At 40.5% G+C, this 20,274-nt stretch overlaps 1 protein-coding gene across 4 annotated transcripts in view; it reads right to left on the bottom strand.

The window, feature by feature from the left end:
* rtkna (rhotekin a) overlaps window positions 1–17,235 on the bottom strand; it is a 78,568-nt gene extending 61,333 nt beyond the window's left edge. For 2 of the 4 annotated variants that reach the window (XM_058636497.1, XM_058636502.1), the window contains exon 1: window positions 16,874–17,235. In XM_058636497.1, coding sequence (XP_058492480.1) covers window positions 16,874–16,984 — 111 coding nt within the window. In that variant the 5' untranslated portion in view covers window positions 16,985–17,235. The remainder of the gene's footprint in view (window positions 1–16,873) is intronic. The other 2 variants (XM_058636496.1, XM_058636501.1) reach the window with 1 other exon arrangement.
* Between the last annotated feature and the right edge of the window lie 3,039 nt (window positions 17,236–20,274).

The following is a 20,274-nucleotide window of genomic DNA, read 5'->3' as shown; positions in this document are numbered from 1 at the left end:
CAATTTTTTAAGGGTTTTTGATATTTTATGGACCAAACGATTCATCGAGAAAATAATCGTCAGATTAATCGATTAGGAAAATAATCAATAGTTGCAGCTCTAATCAAAAACAAACAACAACGTGTTGTAATTATGTTGACAGATATTGCAATAAGAGTCATAAGTGGTACAGCTGATCATTTTTGCATTTCCTGAACCGGGTGTCACCAAAGACACTTAACATGTTTCTTCATCACCTGAAGTAATCAACTTTGTTTTTCAATAATTGGAATATGATTTTTTTTCAGCTTCTTAAATGTGAATATTTCCTAATTTCTTTGCTCCATAAAAGAAAGAAATCATTAAAACTGAATTATTTTGGTTTGAGGACAAAACAAAACATCATTTCCAGGTTTTATAAACACATTTTTCAACATTTTATGGATTTTATGCATTTAAGTACTCGATTCATCGAGAAAATAATCAACAGATTAACCGATCTGATGAGACTAAGAAATCACAACAAAAACCTCATAGTGATGCTGTGGGAAAAATGCAACATGGGATAAGTTATTCAGTGAAACATCCAGTAAATTTTACAAGATTACCAAATAAATATAGTGACAATGACAAAAGCATTGTTAATGTTATTGTTTGACCCCGCCTTTTGCCCTATGTCAGCTGGGATTGGCACCAGCGACCCTGCGTGAACCTCATGTGGAGGATACAGCGGTAGAAGATGAATGAATCAGCATTATTGGCCCAAGTAAAAGTGCACATACCAGGGGTTTGTCTCCAGTTTTTCCATTTTTCTGTTAAAAAAGTAAATAAAGCGTTGCAGGATTTCATCACACCGCTGTTAAGTCACTCATTTTACCTTCATTCCTTCACCGTCATGGGTTTTTATTTGGATATTGCACTTAGTGGAAGTAGAAGTGGAATTTCAATCTCTGGACACATAAGGCAAATAAATAATGCCGTTTATTGTAACAATGTGCCTCTAAATACAGTTTAAGGTGGGACTTATACAATACTTAAAGATGATTATGACAGCACATTATGTCCCATTTAAAAAACCCCAATGTGTGAGTGTGGTATTTACGTTTAAATTAGACATAGCGCATTGCCACAGTCGTATTTCTAAATGCTGACCACTGTGCATCTCTTTTAGTGCAGACGAACGGCACAAACTGACATTTAAACTAATCCATGCATCTATAATGAATAGTCGCCGACGTGACTGCTAATGTTAACGCTGCCTTTTTCCATTTCTCTGCGCCGGTGGTGATATTCACAATATCATTCATAACTACAAAATGGCATTTCCCGGCAGCCATTTGTGGAGCGAGAAAGGCCAGCCTCGTCACGTCCAGCTGAAAATGGGACACATTACATTTATCTCTCTCTCTCTCTCTCGTATAGAGGACAAGGTCTGTGTGTTTCACAGAGCAAGTCAAAAGTGAGAGGTAAAGCACGGGTGATGAAGTGTCCAAATCCCCTCCTGAGAAAACATCTAGACAGGCTGATCTCTTCCCTTTTTATTTTACGAGATAATGGCAAAGCAGCGACACAATAAAGATAATTGCTGAGACAGCGGCAACAACACAGCGATACAACGCGATCTGACACCACACCGTCTGCCACTGGGCCCAGTAAACAAACGCATTAAAGCACAGGCAGTTCTGGCAGCGACGAGTACACTATGCAGACGCGCATAATAGACCCATCTGCTCTCATAAAGTCAAACACCTGCTTGGCATCATCAAAACAGAGAGCAGCGGCATCATCGCTGATGCTTGTGCCCCCACCCTTCGCCCTCCCCCCCTCCCTCTTCAAAACGTCCGCCCCGCCAGACCACGCAGGTCATTTTAATCTGAGTTTTTTTTTTTTTTTTTTTTGGAATTTCGACCCAATTCTGAAAGTAAAGTGCGAGTCTGAGAGAGCGGCACAGTATCCACACCTCCATCAAACGCGCACCTACACAGCGTGGGTTATTACACAGTTCAAATACGGGAGGGTATATGTGGGTGACTTAGCTCGAAGTCATCACTTTGTAATGAAACCTTATAGAGCAGGAACAGACATGTGCAACACACCTATCCATCACATACCCACACACACACACACACACACACACACCTCTTCAGTATTGATTCCTTTCACCCTGCATTCCTCTGTATGAAAGAGAGGCCCTGACTCCAACTGCTTTACAATAAACTCCGATCCAGTGACATAGGAGCGAGGGACAGAGTCTCTTTGTGCAGGGAGAAAAATGAAAGTACGGTTATCAACCCAACAACCTGAATGTTTGAGGGAGCCAATTATTAATCAATTTAATCAACAATCATCATGGTTCTTAAATGTGAATATTTTCTGATTTGTTTGCTCCCGATAACAAAAAAAAAAAAATCACTCAAACGTCGTCATTTTCAGGTTTTAAATAGACTGATCCAACATTTCTCAACATTTTCTGAACCAAACAAGTACTGGATCAATCGAGAGAATAACGGACAGATCGATTGATTATGAAAACAATCGTTAGTTGCAGCCCTATATGATCTAAATGCAAAAATCTAAATACACAATGAAGACTAAGAACACTGAGCGAACACCTCTCAATAATAACACTGACACTCAACCTGTGCCGCCAGTTGCTGACCACGTCTCTAACATGGGGGGCAAAGTTAAAAAGATGACGGAACACAGCGGCGATGTCGAGTGTGCAGTGTGAACCAGGCCTAAATCTGGTGGCAACAGGATGATTTATGCAGAAACTACAGATTAAACATCCCATATTTTCTTAAACCATTATAACACTCAATTTTTTAAAAGACCTCTGTGTTGGCTCACAGAGAGTCTGTTTATATTTGACCTCCGTCGGTCGTACGGTAGCCTGCAGAGCAGAGGATGCCTGCAGAGCAACACAGCGTCTCGTGTTTCCAAGGCCTCGGTGATAAATCAAAGTGGGGGGGGTTTGTGGGGGCCTGACAAACTCACAACAAGTGTCCCGGACTGTAAATGAAACCACACGTTGGAATTTCTGTGTGTTTACGCGCGGGCGTCGTTTTGGTCAATGTTTAACAGAGCAGCTCTTCCCTCGGTGGAGGTCTCGCATTCACAGGACCAAGTTAAGGACTGAGATGTGAAGCAGTCACAGACAGATGAAGTTAAAATATAATCAGGTGGATCAATGGCAGCGAGATAAAGGGATGTGCCGTCAAATAAATAATAATGTCTGACTGTATCGAGGCACAGAGGGGGACGCTGTGTGATCTGGATCAGGAAATGAGGTTAGGACAAGAGAACATGAGCAAAAAAAAAAGCTATTTTCCTGCTCCATCAGGGGACCAGAGCCGTGGGGATTTGGTGTGGCCCACATAACGTAGTTCTCCTGGGAAGGAAGAGGAGTTAAGGTTGATGGATTAAAAAGAATGAGGAAGTGTACACAAGGCTGGATAAGAGGGTTTTACCTGCAGGTTTGTTTGGTCAAGGTATTTTTCATTTCTTTTCATTTCTGGATGTGATGACATCATTTTACCACTGTTGTACTTCATCGGAGTTCCATTATAGTTTATTTGTTTCTTTGCAACGACTGAGACTCACTGCCCTGACAATAGACTATATGAATGGTCCAGGGTTCCCACACCTTGGTGGACATAAAATTTGAGGACTTTTCAAGGTTTTTCCAGGTCCAATTTCCTCAAATTCAAATTTGTCTCTTGGAATTTTCATTTCCCACACATCATATTGTCATTTGCTCTCTCTTGCTTATTGTTCTGCATGGAATTTCACATCAACGGTGGAGAGAGACAGTGTACGGTGTCCACAAGGCCTCGTCTACTTACATCAAGCAACGCAGGGCATGAAACAGTAGGTGGCGTCGTAACAAACAAGGGAGACATTTACCTAAATATAAACTTGACTTCTTTCTTGCACAAAAGTCAAGCACTTTCCACGACCCGTGTCTATTTAGGACTGATTAAGACTTTCAAGGGCCTAAAATGTTCTTCTGAGAGGTTAAAGGTCTCAATCATGAGTTTCTGTTTTCTTTTTCAACAGAACATGATGTCAATTTTGGAAATTATGTTCCCATTTAGAGGAAAATAGTTGACAAAGTACTATAAATATAAGTGTGTGTGAATTTCCAGTTCTATCGTGGTGCCAGTCGAATCACAATCTTAAAGTGGAAGACTATGTCCATTTCTTACAAACAGCACATGTTTACGTTCATTACACCAACACGATTATGATTTCATTTTCTGATTTATCTCGGACAGAAAACAAAACGTCATTTCTGTTTACTCATACCGAGACTGAGAGAGAATCTGCACAGCTGCTGAAAATGTTTTTCGTATGTTCACATTCAGCCTAGACACCAAACTACAGTGAGAGGTGTTCATTTTACATAATCATGCTGGTAGAATATCAATATGATTATTATCAGATCTTCTCTCTGTCTATTTTGGCTGGAAACGGCTTACGTCAAGCATGGGGAAACAGGCGAGACGCCAAAACTCAAACTTAGACGCATGTCTCACACGTTCTTTGTGAACACTCATCTGTTATGGGCATAAGAATTCAAAACATGACACAATGCAGCAGTGACGCACACACACGACATGTTCAGTGTGAACCAGGCCTTAACTATACATCACAGTGTGTCCAGCCCACTGTCATTCACTCTGGAGCAGAGAGCTGAGCCCCAGATTTCCCTCCAGTGTTACACTATTAACAAAAAAAACCCACAAGACAAGAAGGGACTTGCATGTTATTAGTTTCAGTATTACTCTGACTCAGGTGTTTCATTCACCTCACTAACCCAGGTACTAACAGGATGATGCATTGAGGAAGTTTACAATCTGGGAAAGTGGGACAAGCATCCGGTTATTACACCATGTCTGTATGTCTGTCTGTGTGTGTGTGTGTGACTGAGTCAGTGACAGCCTCCTCGCTCAGGAAATCACACAGCGACTGAACAAAGTCTGTGTCTGTGTCTGAGAATAATCAGTGGACCTTGTCCAAGGAGACGCTGCTGCTTAGTCACCGTCTGGTGATATGTGTTTGTGTGTACCAGAGGTTGATGAAGTGCAGCTTTTCATTCGTAACACTGATGGTTTATTGAAGATAAAAAACTGAGAACAAACTGCCTTTTTTTTTTGGGGTGTCCGATTAAGTACGAGCTGCACAGACCCTTGACCGGTTCAAAAAGATGCTAATGACTCATCTTTTCTCGCTGGCTTTCAGCTCTGGTTTAGCAAGATTTTGTATGTTTTAGCCTTTATTTATTCCTGCATTTTCAGTAATGCACTGGCTGTGCCGTTGACCTCGCTGATGCAAAAGTAGGATTTTTATGTCTGTGAATTTGTCTGGCATTTTAAAATAAAACGATGCGAGTGAAAGTTTGTCTTAAAAGTAAATTTGCAAGCCTCCAAAGAGTTAAACTCATACCACATGCGTATTCTAATGGCCAAGGATTTCTTGAATAAACCTGGCATAATAGACCTTTCTCTAGGCAGACATTTTTGACATGTCTAAAGGTGAACGTTGCCAAACACATTAATTAGGATTCCACTCAAGGTTTAAAATAGCTAAAGTCCTGCTATTATTTAAGTGTAAAGGGAGGTCACACTAAAAACTAGACACGTTAACCTGTAGAAGCTCTTTTTTTAAATACTGCACACTTAATTCCCTGTAATAATTAGCAGTCTAAGACTTTTGCAGAATAATGTAGCTGTGGTTCTCAGACTATATTTGAACAAACTTGTCCTAGAACTTTAGTGCGATCATCTTCAGACTTGGTGAGGTCACTGTGGACAAGTTGAGGATCTCATTTAATCTATTTTTGTATGTATTTGTTTCATTTTCTACACACTCTGGTCAAAATTCTGATCACATACCATGATATATACAGTAGAACAGCATTTCCTCCAATATTTTTCTCCATGTACCACCAGAGGAAGCTCCGACCACAGTTTGAGAACCATGGTGCTTTAGAATTTTTCTTTTTAACTTACATGTGACTCACTTCCTGTGTGCTGACAGATCTGTTTTCTATCTTTGCTCTCTTTGTTAACACCACTATCGGAGTGAAGCTCCCTATAGTGTACATGGTTGTGCGTCTGTGGTCGGGGTGAGGTTCAGTCTGATGCAACATCAGCAGCAGACCCTCAGCTGTTAAACTGCGCCCTGACACCAGCTGCTAAAAGGAGACACACAGACACATTACCAAGCACAAGGCCAGGCTTGAACAGCCTGTAGTGCAAGACCCGGCCTCACTGAAAACACATAAAAATAATTTTCGACTCCAGCTATAAAATATAAATTCAGAGAAGTTTATATAGAACCAATCTCCTTGGGCAAAGGTCCAGAACATCTTAATGTCTTTTTAACAGTGTTATGATTCACAGCTGTGAATATACTGTGTATTTAAATAAGTGCAGTAGAAACTGTGTGTAGTTAAAAACTGAAAGAAATTGAATCATATTGTTACAGTATATTTTTTTTGAGAGTTTTCTCTAAATTAAAACCGTTTTCTAGACACACAATTACTTCCTGGTTAGACATGGATGTTGAGATGTTTGACACTCAGTGTCTGCAGATGTTATTTAGCAATAAATCACAGAATTTAGTGCACAGAGAGATGCAACAGTGCTGTGCTGTGCTGTTATCCCCTCCAATAGCTAAAATGAAAAGTCCTTTTTCGTTTTAAGGCCACGTGGAGTCCCTCAGGGTTAACTACTAAGGCCTTGTTTAGACTGCAGCCCAAATTGGATTTGAAACCATATCTGATCAGAATCCGGTATTGTATTGGTATTCCGACATCCTGTCCCGCTCGTGCTGAATTCTGTCGTCGGGCAAAAATAGAACACTTGCATATTTTCTGTGTAAGCGACTACACTAAACAAACAGCAACGCATTCAGATGAATCCCTCGGAAGACACTGAAGCAGCTCTCTTGTACCTTAATGTCATTTTCCTCTGTTATCTGAAGCTTTAACTTCTATCTTTATATCTCTAAGTTAATTTGCTAAGTCATGTTCGACATCCTAAATATAGCCTTCAAACGCATGCTGTTGACCTTTCTGTCTACTTCTCTCTGACATCACTTTTTCATTTGTGTAGTTAACAGCTAGGAGTCAATTGACCAAAAAGGACTAATTTTGGGAGTAAACTGTGTAAATACCACTTTTCTTCTTTTTGTAAACATAACAGTCTGTCTGGATTAAAAAATCTGGCTGTCAAAACATGCCATGGGAAATTACTTTGCTTACTTTTCTCCAATTTATCAGTCTGTTCTTCCTCCCTTTGTATGTGTGTCTCACTCACTGACTCTGTTCAGCTCATCAGAATTCACTGCTGTGATTGGCTCAGAGTTGTCACAATGATTTATTAGCTGTAGGTCTGAGCCTGGACAGAACTGTGTCTGGGTCTGGGTCTTAATCTGCGGTTTGTCATTTAGTGACCGCTGAATTAAAGAAGAAGGACTATGGGGGAAAAAAAAACTAGCTGGTATCAGAAGATAGTAAAACAACAGCAAATACAAGAAATTAGTTATTAGTAAAATATTATATTTACTGTAAATCTAAACTGCCTGTAGAAATCCTCAGACAAAGATTAAATAATCGTCGTACATGGGCAGTTCTTCCATTTCACCAAGTCCAGCTTCAAATAGTCTACTTGTGCATTGTGTGCAGTCAAAGGGATGAAGATAAGATCAGCTGTGGAGAAAGCCCTGGCCTTGGGCGTGGATTGGAACAGCGAAGGGTCAGCACATGGTGACATACTGTAACCATGAGAGTAGTGTTGTTGAATGTGGATCCATGTATTATATGAAACATAGGTATTATATAAAAGACCTCCAGGGCCTTTGAAGACAAACAACATGTGAAAACATCTCACAGACCATCAACACAGATTATCAACAGATACCAGCGAGGAAATTGTGTTCTTTTGATAAAATTGTCCTCACAAACAACAGCACTTCTGTTAAATGACAAACCACAATGTACCTTGTAACAATAAAGGTTTGCTTTGTTTATTAAAACGTATGAGGGAAAACAGTCCTGCCATTACCATGGGAACAATAAGAGGACTTTGGTTGAATTTTGCTCACCGCTTAAAGAAAGTGAGATTAAACAAATTTTCATTTGTGCTTGCTCTTCAAGTCTGAGAGGGAACATTGCTGCACAATGGTGCCGACACAAAGCCTTTGTGGAATTAAAAGCAAAGTTAAACATTTGCTTGTTAAAATATCCTTCGGGCATACCGGGAGAGCCTCCAAGCAGAGAGCTCCGGTGGTAGGGTTTTGTTTGAGGAGACAGGTCTTCGAAGGGGTAAACTTTTCCCTGGCATCTCCAATGCAATGTAGAACATACCAGAAAGCCCCGAGGCTACAGACACACAAACACTTGAGCATTCACAGGGATTTAAGCACCGGATAGTCCCACACTCATTTGGAAGAATAGGCTAAATTCCCATATCACTGCTCTCTCACAGAAGCTGGTCTTGGCAAATTTGACACCGCAGTTGTTCAGGAATTCTGGTAGAGTACATTCACTCTTAATAACCCCCCTCAGGCCTCTGAGCCCCTCTCCATGGCATTTCATGCCCCAGAACTGAGTTTTGGTTTGGGGCTGCAGTGCAGTGATGGGCTATTGTTCTCTGGGTACACAGAGCTTCCTATAGAGGGAGACTTGGGGGATGTTCTTGGCATTCCTTGAAAGCAACTTGCTCTCTGTGGGTTCATGATCCGCGGTGCTTCCTCTTTGCTGGCAAAAGTCGCCCTGGAAACATCCAAGGCCTTCCTCCCCTGCGTGCATGTGTGGAGGCAAACATATGCTACGAAAACAGGCGGAATTTATCGCAGTTTTGTTCCAGGCCACATTAGAAGCAGCAGAAGCCACAGTGAGAGGCCACTTTGAGTGCAAGGGCTGCACCTGTGAACTATAAACCTCTTATCTAAGCATCTGGAGAGAACACATCAGCCTGACAATAACTCTAGCATGGGAGCAGTCCCACCATGAGGCATCAGTTCAAAGTAATACAGACAAAATCCTTCAGTTAGTTAGTTAGGGCTGCTACGATTAGTCGCCATTATCGACAAATAACCTAAACGATATGATGTTCTTTTAACACACTACAGGAAGTGCTGGGGGCAGTACTGTTAATACTAGCGTTTATTCTGAATTTTAAACCTACAGTTCATCTATTCAGCCACTGGCACAGAGCTGTAGGGAGCTAAGCTAACAGCGCTCCGATGCTATGTTAGCTTAGCTTGTGAATCCATTTCATTGTTGACAGTGACTTACATCTGTGATAAACATCATTTACTATCATATAAACTTAAGTTGCAGACCTTGTACATGAATTGATCATCATTTTTTGAGTTGAATAATTATAAACAATCATTTGGAGGGGTATTTAGCTAAAACGACGGCTAAAACTGACAAAGCTGAATCATACAGAGGATTACAATATTAAGATACAATCATGTTACTGCACAACTGGTGTGGTCAACACATTCTTTTCAGGGTGGGAAAAAAATGCTGAGCACAGGAAACACCCATCGCACCCCGAGCTTCAGTGAAGCCACTGGCACTTTCAGTTTGGATACTATACTTGTGAGAGTATGTGGATCTACAGGGCGGAGAAGGGAACAGCACCAAAACCAACCAAACCACAGCCCAAAGCGTGAAAGCTTTTATTCCCCTTTAAATGGCTGACTCTCCAACCTTACCATACACTCCTTCAATCGAGGGGAGAGTGTGTGTGTGTGTGTGGGTGGATGGGTGTGTCATCAAACACACACACATCTCTGACCACTTCCTGCCCTGCATAACTAGATGGTGGTAGCCGCAGTGGTGTGGACTAACTGGGACATCCTTGAGTAATGCAATGTTGGAGCATTGTGAGAGAAGGACATTCCATCTCCACCTCCATAATAATAACAACCGCACCGTCTCAGGCTCCCTCTGCATGCCTGTGTTGCTTCAGCTGAAACAGCAGAGCGAGTGAAGATGAGAGGAGGGTGGCCCTCTGGACCAGCAAAAGCAGATGTCTTCCCTGCTCCCACTGAGAGCGGCAGACAGAGGATGGACAGGACGGACGGCTGCCGAATGGATTTCTGGACAAATCCCGAATGAGCTACTTTCTTGGTTTCTCATTCTCCATCCACTCCCCGAGCCGTATTACCCTGTCAGATCGTGATTGTGCACACAGCAGGATAATTCGGCACCAGCTCTCCGAGGACGTGAAGTCAGGAAGACGGACGCGCCAGGAAGCTGTAGCATGTGAATTACTCAATATAGTCACGTGCAAACATTTAAAGTGGACGCCTGACCATATTTAAAACATTTAAATGCTATATTTACATCCCAAGTGATTGGCATAATTAGACAGACTGTACAGAGAGATCCCTAAAGCCTTGTTTTGCAGACTCCAGATTGACTTATACAAAATCATGCTCCAGGATGACGCCCACACACACACAAATGCACACAATGTAGACAGACTCTCCGCTGAGTCTATTTGTACTAAACGTCAACCCACCATGACACAAAATGCAATTGGTGCTGGGATTCTTGGATTGCTCTGCAGCACATACTCAACTCTAACATAAAGTTGGACAATTGAACGACTTCTGAAACGCACTTTATTCATGAGAACAAACCCTTACAAAAAGAAATTTTTTTCGGAGTTGAGGCTTCAGACACTTTGAAATTACAGATGGAAACAATGCAATAAGCAAATCACAAAGGCCGTTATATGTGAAACTAATGTCTTTAAAACTGTGGTGTGTAACCTTTAAGTATTAACAAATCACTGCTAAATGTACACAATTGTCAAGTAAGTTCACACGATACTGATGAAGCCCATCAACCCCCACACAACTCTGTGTATTGCTCCTATCGTGGCGCCCGGTGACACCACTGTGCTGCACACAGGAAGTGAAACATCAAGATAGACCGATGCATATAGTAAAGCTAGCAAAACGAGATACCTGCAAACATGTTGGAATATGACTGGAAACACAAAAGGTTGCAGAAGTGAATTCAACTGCTAAATAAAAAAAGAAATGTTGTTTAATTTTTTGATAGGATAAATGCTTCTCGTCCCCGCCCACTGCTGCACTGCTGCTGTATACACACGGATGCTCCCTCAGAGAGGTTTTCAGATGAAGGACAGAGCATAAAAGTAATATTACACAATTTTAGGTGGTAGAAATCAAATCCCAATTGCAATATGTCAGAGAAATTGCAAAAAGGATATTTTTACAATAATTGTTTAGTTCCACTATTCAATAGAAACTAAAGTTTTCTATTGAATTTGCTGTCAGAACAACAATTAAATTCAAGTCTACTGAAGTCAGGTGGACATAATTCAATGGTTTGTTGACGGAAGCATGAAGGGACAAATCTAATCAGCGTCCCCCTCACTTCTCTGAGGTTTTCATCGGCCACATAAACACTCAGGTATGCAGCCACATAGCCACTTTGGGTTTCAGGCCAACGACACATTTCAAACGTTTCTTCCTCTATCAGTTGTTTGAGCATTCTGTGCATTTCATTCGCTGATAACGCATCGCTGAGTGAGGGGAAAAATAAACTCCAGATAAAGAGGCTTTACATACAGAGGCTCAAATGCTGGCGCAGACGCACATAAACGTGATATCCACCGGCCCGGGTGAGAACAGAGGTGCTTTCACACCGAGGTGGCCTGACTCATTGAAATGCCACAGAGTGGTTCTCCTGGTGGCACTGAGAGAGTCGTGACACACAGAGCCGGAGGGAAGTCTCAGTCTCTGAAAGAGGAGCATTAGCATTGGCAACAAAAGGCAGAGACACAAATTAATCTTGTATGTGAACCAAACGGCGAGAAGATTACAGAGTTAAGGAAGCATAATTGTTGCTGTTGTGAAAAGACGGGAAGTCGTTACCCCGATTTAGAAATGCTGAGATTTTAAAAGGGGGAAACTAATGTGTTTGCTGTGAAATTTCAATTAAGTGTGTCACCGTGGAACTGTTCGGAATATCAGTTATTCTCAATCACTTCTACATCTCGTTTGAATTAAAGCTGCAGCGCATGCATTTTAGTGATTACTGTTATTAATCTACCAGTGTATGGTCTTCAGTATTATCTGTGATCTGACCTGACTGAGGGAGCGTCTGTGTGTATCCAGCACAGCAGTGAAAAGAAGCATTTATTCTATCAAAGCGCTGATTTAACAGGTTTTTTTGAGCAGTAGAATTCACTTCTGAAACTTTCAGTGAGCGCTTCTTTGCGTTTTCAGTCGCACCGACTCTGGAAGCTTAGCACAAGAATTCCTCTGGGCCCGGATTTGTCTATGTGTGCACAAATATGCAAATAAACATCTTGAATCTTGAATCCAACCTGTTTCGAATCCCACTGTCGTGCATTACTTGTGCAGTGTGTGGCCTTCATCGGTCTCGACATAAAATAAATCACTTCCCTGTTTGCAGCATGGGAATGTCATCAGGCAACACAACATCTAAACACAGAGCGAGCCATGAGGAGCTGATGGCCTTTATCAGTATTGTATCAGATAATGGTTTGAATGTGATGGACATTTGTTTACATTTGAAAGTAAAGCACGACTCACTCACTCATTGCCTTCTGCGTTATCCTCCACAAGAGGTCACAGGGGGCATGAGCCAATCCCAGCTGACATAGGGCAAAAGGCAGGGTCACACCCTGGACAGGCGGCAGGAACAACATACAAAGACAAACAACCATTCACTCGCACATTCACGCCAATTCAGAGAGTCTAATGAACCTCTGCATGTTTTTGGACTGTGGGAGGAAACTGGAGTATTAAGAGGGAACCAAAGCACACAAGAAAGGAACATGCAAACCCCTCAGTCAACCCCAGGATTCAAATCTGTAACCTTCTTGTTGTGAGGCTACAGTAGAGTTCTCAATGGGTCAGATTCAGACCGAAAAAATATGCAAATAGTCGGGTCGGGCCAGGCCTCGGCCTTCTTTTTTTCCGCTCATAAAACACATTTCTTGCAGGTTGTAAGTTATACGTTGGTCATTGTGAATCATAGTGTTCACGTGTGTGGGATAATGGTGGAGAAAGCTACGTTGTGTCGTGATATCGTGACGTAGCGCTACATGATTGCCTTGCAATATATTGATTATCACAGAATCACTGCATCGTGATATTATTGGTATCGTGGACCATGTATTGCATATCATATAGTATTGTGATTCCAACCCCTACTGTTAATATTGGTGTTTATTCTTAATATTTTTAAGTTCATCTATTCAACCACCGGCACAGAACTGTAGTGAGCTAAGCTACGAGGGCCCCGATGCTATGTTAGCTTAGCTCATGAATCCATTTCATTGTTGACAGTGGAAAACATACACATGCCTTTCGTGCTCTGTGACTAACATCTGTGATAAACTATGATACATATGCATCCGTTTCATCTACTACCATAATAAACTTAAGTAGCAAATATTGATTATTATTAACAGAATTGTTGTATCGTGGACGATGTTTCGCGTATTATATCGTGAGGTACCCTGTGTTTCCCACCTCTAAGTGTGAGCCACTACCGCTCCCTGTGTTCCACTACAGCTTTAACTCAGCAAAATTCAAGCACGACTCAACTCCTGACCACAAATGATCCATCATATGATCTTCCTCATCTCTCTTACTGTACTACACGGTAAACTAATCACTTTACTACACTCATCAGCTGTGATAAAGCATCTCAAACATGTGAGATCTTCCACTGCTCCCTTACATACTGTCCCACACGTGACCACATTAAAACTACTACACCTCCAAGAAGACGTCTGTGTTATTGACCAATACAAAGTCACAGATATGAAGTCACACTACTCAGACGGATCAATATGAGGGAGTGGAGTGTGTGCCGCGCTTCTCTGGGGAGCTACTGGTGTTTTCCCCGTTGTGGCGTAACATTATAAACACACTGTACAGCAGGGACCGAACAAGTGAAACATACTTTCAAATGAATGGGAATGGGAACAAATGTCTGTGCACACACACACACACACACACTAAGACAGAGTAAAAAAAACAAAAAACCCAAGAGATCCGGAGAGAGCAGGAGAGGAAAAGAATCGATATCCTATCTCTTCCATTCGCTCTATTGCACCATTAGCATTCTTTAAGTATCCTCTTACAATTGAGTCTCCCACCCTCTCTCTCTCTGTCTCACACACACACACACATACACGCACACTCAATTTAACAGACACAAATGCCCACGAAACAAAACCTTGTTTTCGACTAAACAACCAAATACTCTTACAAATTTATACTTTCAGACTTTATTAAGAACTCAGAGGAAGGTCCACAGCAAAATGTGAAAAAAAACAATAAACAGCAGTGTTTCCTCCTACATTTGTTCAGCAGCAGTCAACACCACCGCTGCTGCTACAGTTTCACACAATCTTTAATATCAATGTTCATTTTCACTCGTAACTCGCGCAAAGTGAGCAGCAAAAACTGCAAATGAAAATGCAAAAGACAAAAGTTAATGACTATTAGGACATTAAATTTAATTTTGACTGATACTATAAACTTATATGGGCTGCACCATCATCCTCATGTACAACAGCACTGTAGTGCCAAAGAAGAGGGCATTTATGAAGATTGGTTATGGTTATGAAGAGATGCCTCATCCACGTTCAATACATAGACTTTATGCACTTTGTTCTCCATGTTGTGAATAAATAGAGAAATCCTGCACCTTTCACTTTTCACGTTAACATTTTGTTTTCTTCAGTCACACAGAATGACTGTCTCGTGATATTATACACGTTCTAACCCCATCATAAAAACACCTATACATTACAAATCACATCAGTTGCAACAGTAAACTGCTGTCACGCCTTCAAAACATAAAGAACCAGTCATCGCTCCACAGTCTGGATAAAAGCCTGAGCGAGAGCAGAACTCAGCGTGGGTCAAGGCTTGATTATTACTATTTTCTGAAACGGTCAACCTGCACATAAATCATCAAATGAAATTTCTTATTATGGTACAACAGGTCGGCACAAAATAATATCACTAAAGTCCGAGATGGACACCAAACAGTGAATGACAAAAAGGTGAGACAGACTGAGGACTTTCCTCAGTTGAATGTGAGTAAAAATAGACTGTTGGATTGGAAGTAGATCCCGAGTCTGAGTCTGCAGACAAATATGAAGCAGATGTTGACATGGGAACTCGAGTCTGCGGAGAGGAAAACATACAGGAAGACCACCACCACTTCAAATCCAGTGACAAACAGCTCGGAGCGATGATGCACATTATAAGCTACAGCTTTGACCTACTTATCAACTTTTGGCAGTTTTTTTTTGTCTCTTTCTTTCCCCTTGGGGGGAACTGTCCACGTGCTGCAGCCACAACTAAAGCACTGGAGTGCAGCTAACAGGCTGAAACTGTGATACACAAGAAGAACAGATTTGAAAACTTTGCAACAGCTGAACAAGGCAAACATTTCAGCAGCAAGAACACAACGATGGTTTGTGCTGCCGTGAAAGGAACACGAGCCAATTTGGAAAACTGTCAAGAAATAATCTGATGCAGGTGCAAGCAACACGGTGAAACAAAAACATGATGCCAGATGCAGGTAACAGGTAAATGAATTAAGTTCATTCAAACTGAAGCTAACAAGATACATTAGAACAACTTCATATTCACAACATATGTGACAACATATGATATTTAAATATTGTGACAATCGCGACTTGCATATCGTGATAATATCGCATTGTGACTCAAATATTGTGATAAAATCATATTGTCACTTAAATATTGTGATAATACCTTATTGTGGCTTAAATATTGTGATAAAATCATATTATCACTTAAATATCGTGATAATATCGTATTGTGACTTAAATATTGTGATAAAATTGCATTGTGACTTAAATATCATAATAATATCGAATTGCGACTTAAATATCATGATAACATCAGATCGTGACTTAAATATCACGACAATCGGGACTTAAATATCGTGATAATATCGTATTGTGACTTAAATATTGCGATAAAATCGCATTGTGACTTAAATATCATAATAATATCGAATTGCGACTTAAATATCGTGATAACATCATATCGTGACTTAAATATCACGACAATCGGGACTTAAATATTGTGATAACATCGTATCATGACGTAAATATTGTGATATCGTATCTTGACTTAAATATGATAATAGTGACTTAAATATTGTGATAATATCATATTGTGATTTAAATATTGTGATATATTGTATGGTGACTTAAATATCATGATCATTTTGTATTGTAACTTCAATATCACGACAATCGCGACTTAAATATTGTGATAATATCGTATCATGACATAAATATTGTGGTAATATTGTATTGTGACTTACATATGATAATCGTGACTTAAATATTGTGATAATATCATATTGTGGCTTAAATATTGTGATATATGGTATTGTTACTTAAATGTTGTATCATGACTTAACATCAAACTGTGACTTAAATAGTGTTCATATCGTGACTTACATATCATGATAATATCGTATCGTGACTTAAATATCGTGATAATATTGTATAGTCTCTGTTAATTCCCACCTAAAGTTATTGTACAGAGCGCCACAGAGTAACAGGCTGTTATTCTGAAATGTATTAATTTATTCTTCGGAAAGAAGAAAAAACAAAACAAGCGCTCCTGTAAAATGAGGCGTATTGAAATGAAAATATCCCAGAGAAGAGCAGAAGTGTGTCAGATTAGTTTGGAGACAGATGGAGGCATCAGACAAAGTTGTACACAGAGTGAGTGTGAGTGTGTTTGATGTGAGAGGCAGAGACAGAGAGAGACAGTGGTGATGACTGGCGGACAGTCTTACCTGTGATGTCTCCAGAAAAACGCTCTTTCTGAACTTGCCTCGCCGTATCTCCATTTCAAGCGCAGAGCCGCGGGCGACGGTGGCTCTGGCTGTTTGATTTCGGCAAAACATCGTCTTCTGCTTCCCGAACAACTTCACACACACAAACACAAACACAAACCTCACCAGCTGAGCTCAAACTTCTCAACAAATCCAGGTGGGGGGGAAAAAAATCGACTAACACCGCTGAAAAGTCACAGAAGACTCAGACAAACGTCCCGAGTCAAACAAATGTGTCCCTCTGAGGCTGAGTTTAGTCCACACACACACACACACGGCGTCTTCTTCACAGCTGACTTTACACTTTCCCACACACACACTCACTGCTGCTCTGCGAGTCCCACAGTGACACGGTGCTGACACACACACACACTCACACACTCCACGCGGTGATGGATTTAGCGGAGACCTGTAGATCAGCTCCAGAGACCCCTACCGGCCATTACTGGTAATGTCTCTTTATTCCTGCCTCAAGTGGAAAGAGTACTGAAATATTCTACTCAAGTACAAATACCACTATTTTGATAACATTTTACTTAACATTAAGTGAAAGTACTGGTCTAAGTAGGAGTAATAGTTACTTTAAAAAAAAAAAAGGTTGGGGTTCTTTCATGTGTAGTACAAAAAGGACAAGGGGACACAAATCTCACATTAATTGTTTTTAATTAAAGGCAAACCTTTAATTTAAACAAATTAAAGAGCTGAAAAAGTAATGTTCAACTTTTTAACTCACTCACTCAGGGACCTTCATTTTCTCTTCGTTCACTTTTTATTCTTGTTTGTTTTTATTTGGTATTTTCATGCTTTGATTTGTGTTTCATGAATGTGTTCTTATGTACTGCTTTTATTTTGTACTTTGGTCAACTGTGGGTTGTTGTAAAAGGCTGCAGAAATAAAGTACACTACATTACATTACTGTTATTATCTTTATTTTATTTTAATTTTTTTAATCCAGACCAACATTCTTTTTACTCTTTACTCTTAAAATGTAGTACAGTACTTCCAAAAAAAACACACTTAAGTAAAAGTAAAATTACAAATTTTAAAAATGACTTCATAAATGCCACAAGCACAGAAAAAAACCTACTCAATTACAGTAAACACGAGTAGAGTAAATGTAAGTTGATGTTGATGTTATTGCTGCCAACTAAACAGACCTACATGACTTATGTGTGGTTTTTAGTTGTCAAAATATACAAAACATCTCTAGGTTCATGTTTCAAAGTAACATAAATAAACAAAACATGTTTAAAGGCAAAATACGCAGCAGAACATCACTGAAATGTCTGAAAGTCTGTAAGAATTAGTGACCTCTAATGTTGACCTCTCTGTTCACCCCTTCTCTTACCAAGTGCATCAGGGAACTACGGTGGCCTTCACACATCAGCACGGATGTCATCATTCAAAACAAACACTTTTAGCTTAAAGTACATATACATATACATGCAATGTGGGGATAGGTAAATTGGACACTCTAAATTGACCATAGGAGTGAGTGTGAGAGTGAATGGTTGTTTGTCTCTATCTGTGTGTGGCCCTGCGATGGACTGGCGAATTGTCCAGGGTGTACCCCGCCTATCGCCCGATGTAGCTGATATTGGCACAGCACCCCCCGCGACCCTCTGGTGGAGGATAAAGCGGTAGATGATGACTGACATATAAAAGGCTTATTTCAAGGCTAAGAAAAGTGATTATATACATATAGTAAGCATAGTTATAGTCATATATTTGTGTTCATTTATTCTGCTAATAAACCCTCCTTATTGTTACACACTAGACCTTTAAATAATGGTCCTGCTGGGTTAAGAGTCGGGAACCTTTTGCATACAATACCTTGATTTAAAAGGAGCACAGCCAGATTACATGTACCCTACATACTTTTCATTGCCCCTGTAGTCTGTGATAATGACCGGTAATTTAATACAAATGTCGCAGCCTCTGTGGGGGGCGCGGGGATTGGGGGCTGCATCTCTGCAGCAGAGTCAAAGACGAAGCAGCAGGAATTTCATTCACGAGTCTCAGCAGCACCAGAACTTTGGCGCACCTGCTGGGAGCGGAATCCTTAAAGGTAAAAAGGTCACGAAGGACCAGCCTCGCCAAGGCAGGGGTCGTTTCCACGGTGACAAATGTCTGCTGGGAAGTCAGAGTCTTTGTTCAGACACAATGTGGCACCACAGTGTTGTCAAGAAAAAGGCTGGCGTTTTTTTTTGTGGTATCGTAAGAGAACCTTTTTAGATTCTGCAAGGAACCCTCAATGTTTAATCTGCTTTAAGTTCTTTAAATAACCAAAACAGAACAGTTTTTTACGACTTCACTAAAGAACCAGTTCAACAGGTTCTTGAACATAATTCCTGAGGTTCCTTTACTGCTTCTATGAAGAACCTTTTATTACAGATTATGGGTTTGTTTTTTTACAAACACTGATGGTTGAGTAAATGAGTAAAGGATCATAGTGACAGTGGTGTGAAAGTATTATCTACTGTCTATTCAGTTCTATTCAAACTCAGCAGGTACAATGAACACATGAACATCAAATGGGTTTGTAACCAGTGGTGTCACGCTGTGTTTGAGGACATGAGGGCTGGACCACAAAAACTTTCTGATCAAAGTCTGACTAAACGTGAAATCAAACAAAACAAAACCTCCATTCAAACACACGCGGAGTCCCGAAACTAATACAATAATGAAAAGAAGCCTGTTGCCTGTTGTAATGCAAGGCTGAAAATCAGTGCAATAAGATAAAGTCTATATGTCAGGGTGTAATTACGAGCTATTGTTCCCCCTGATTTTCCTTTTGTTTACAGCATAACTGAGCTCACATATGATGTCTGGCACCGTCGTATCATTTTGTAATGGGGCGCGCGCTCATTTTAGTCTGAATCATAAACAGCCTTGATGCTGCAATCTGGTGTCTGCCATAAAATCTATCTATTTATTGTCAGCAGACTTTTGTTTTCTGAGAAAAAAGGAAAAAAACACATGATTAGTGTTGCATTTCCAGATCACTCAGCAGTTTGGTGCACCAGCGAATCTAACGCACACTTTAATCCAGTGATTTGGAGCAGACTAAACTACACTTGGGCTGTTTTTCCTGTTTCAAAAACACTAACTCTAATCAGTTGGGGTTAATGGTGTTTGCACCACAATCTAAAAATTGTAATGACCGTAGTTCTGCAGTGAGTGTTTGCGTTTGGTCTCTATGGGGAAAAGGAAAAAAGGCTTCTTCTTTTTTTTGTGCAGCTTCTGTTTTTCTAATCTTCCCTCAGACTCTGATTTAAAAGCAGGATGTTTGCTGATGTAGGGAGGTCGAGTAAATAACTGAAGGCGGTGTAATTCACGCGGCAATGTGATCTCACTCGGGT

Source organism: Solea solea, chromosome 8, assembly GCF_958295425.1.
Source record: "Solea solea chromosome 8, fSolSol10.1, whole genome shotgun sequence".
Classification (NCBI taxonomy): domain Eukaryota; kingdom Metazoa; phylum Chordata; class Actinopteri; order Pleuronectiformes; family Soleidae; genus Solea; species Solea solea.
Note: the sequence above shows the minus strand (reverse complement) of the source record. Positions and strands in the feature narration are given on the sequence as shown.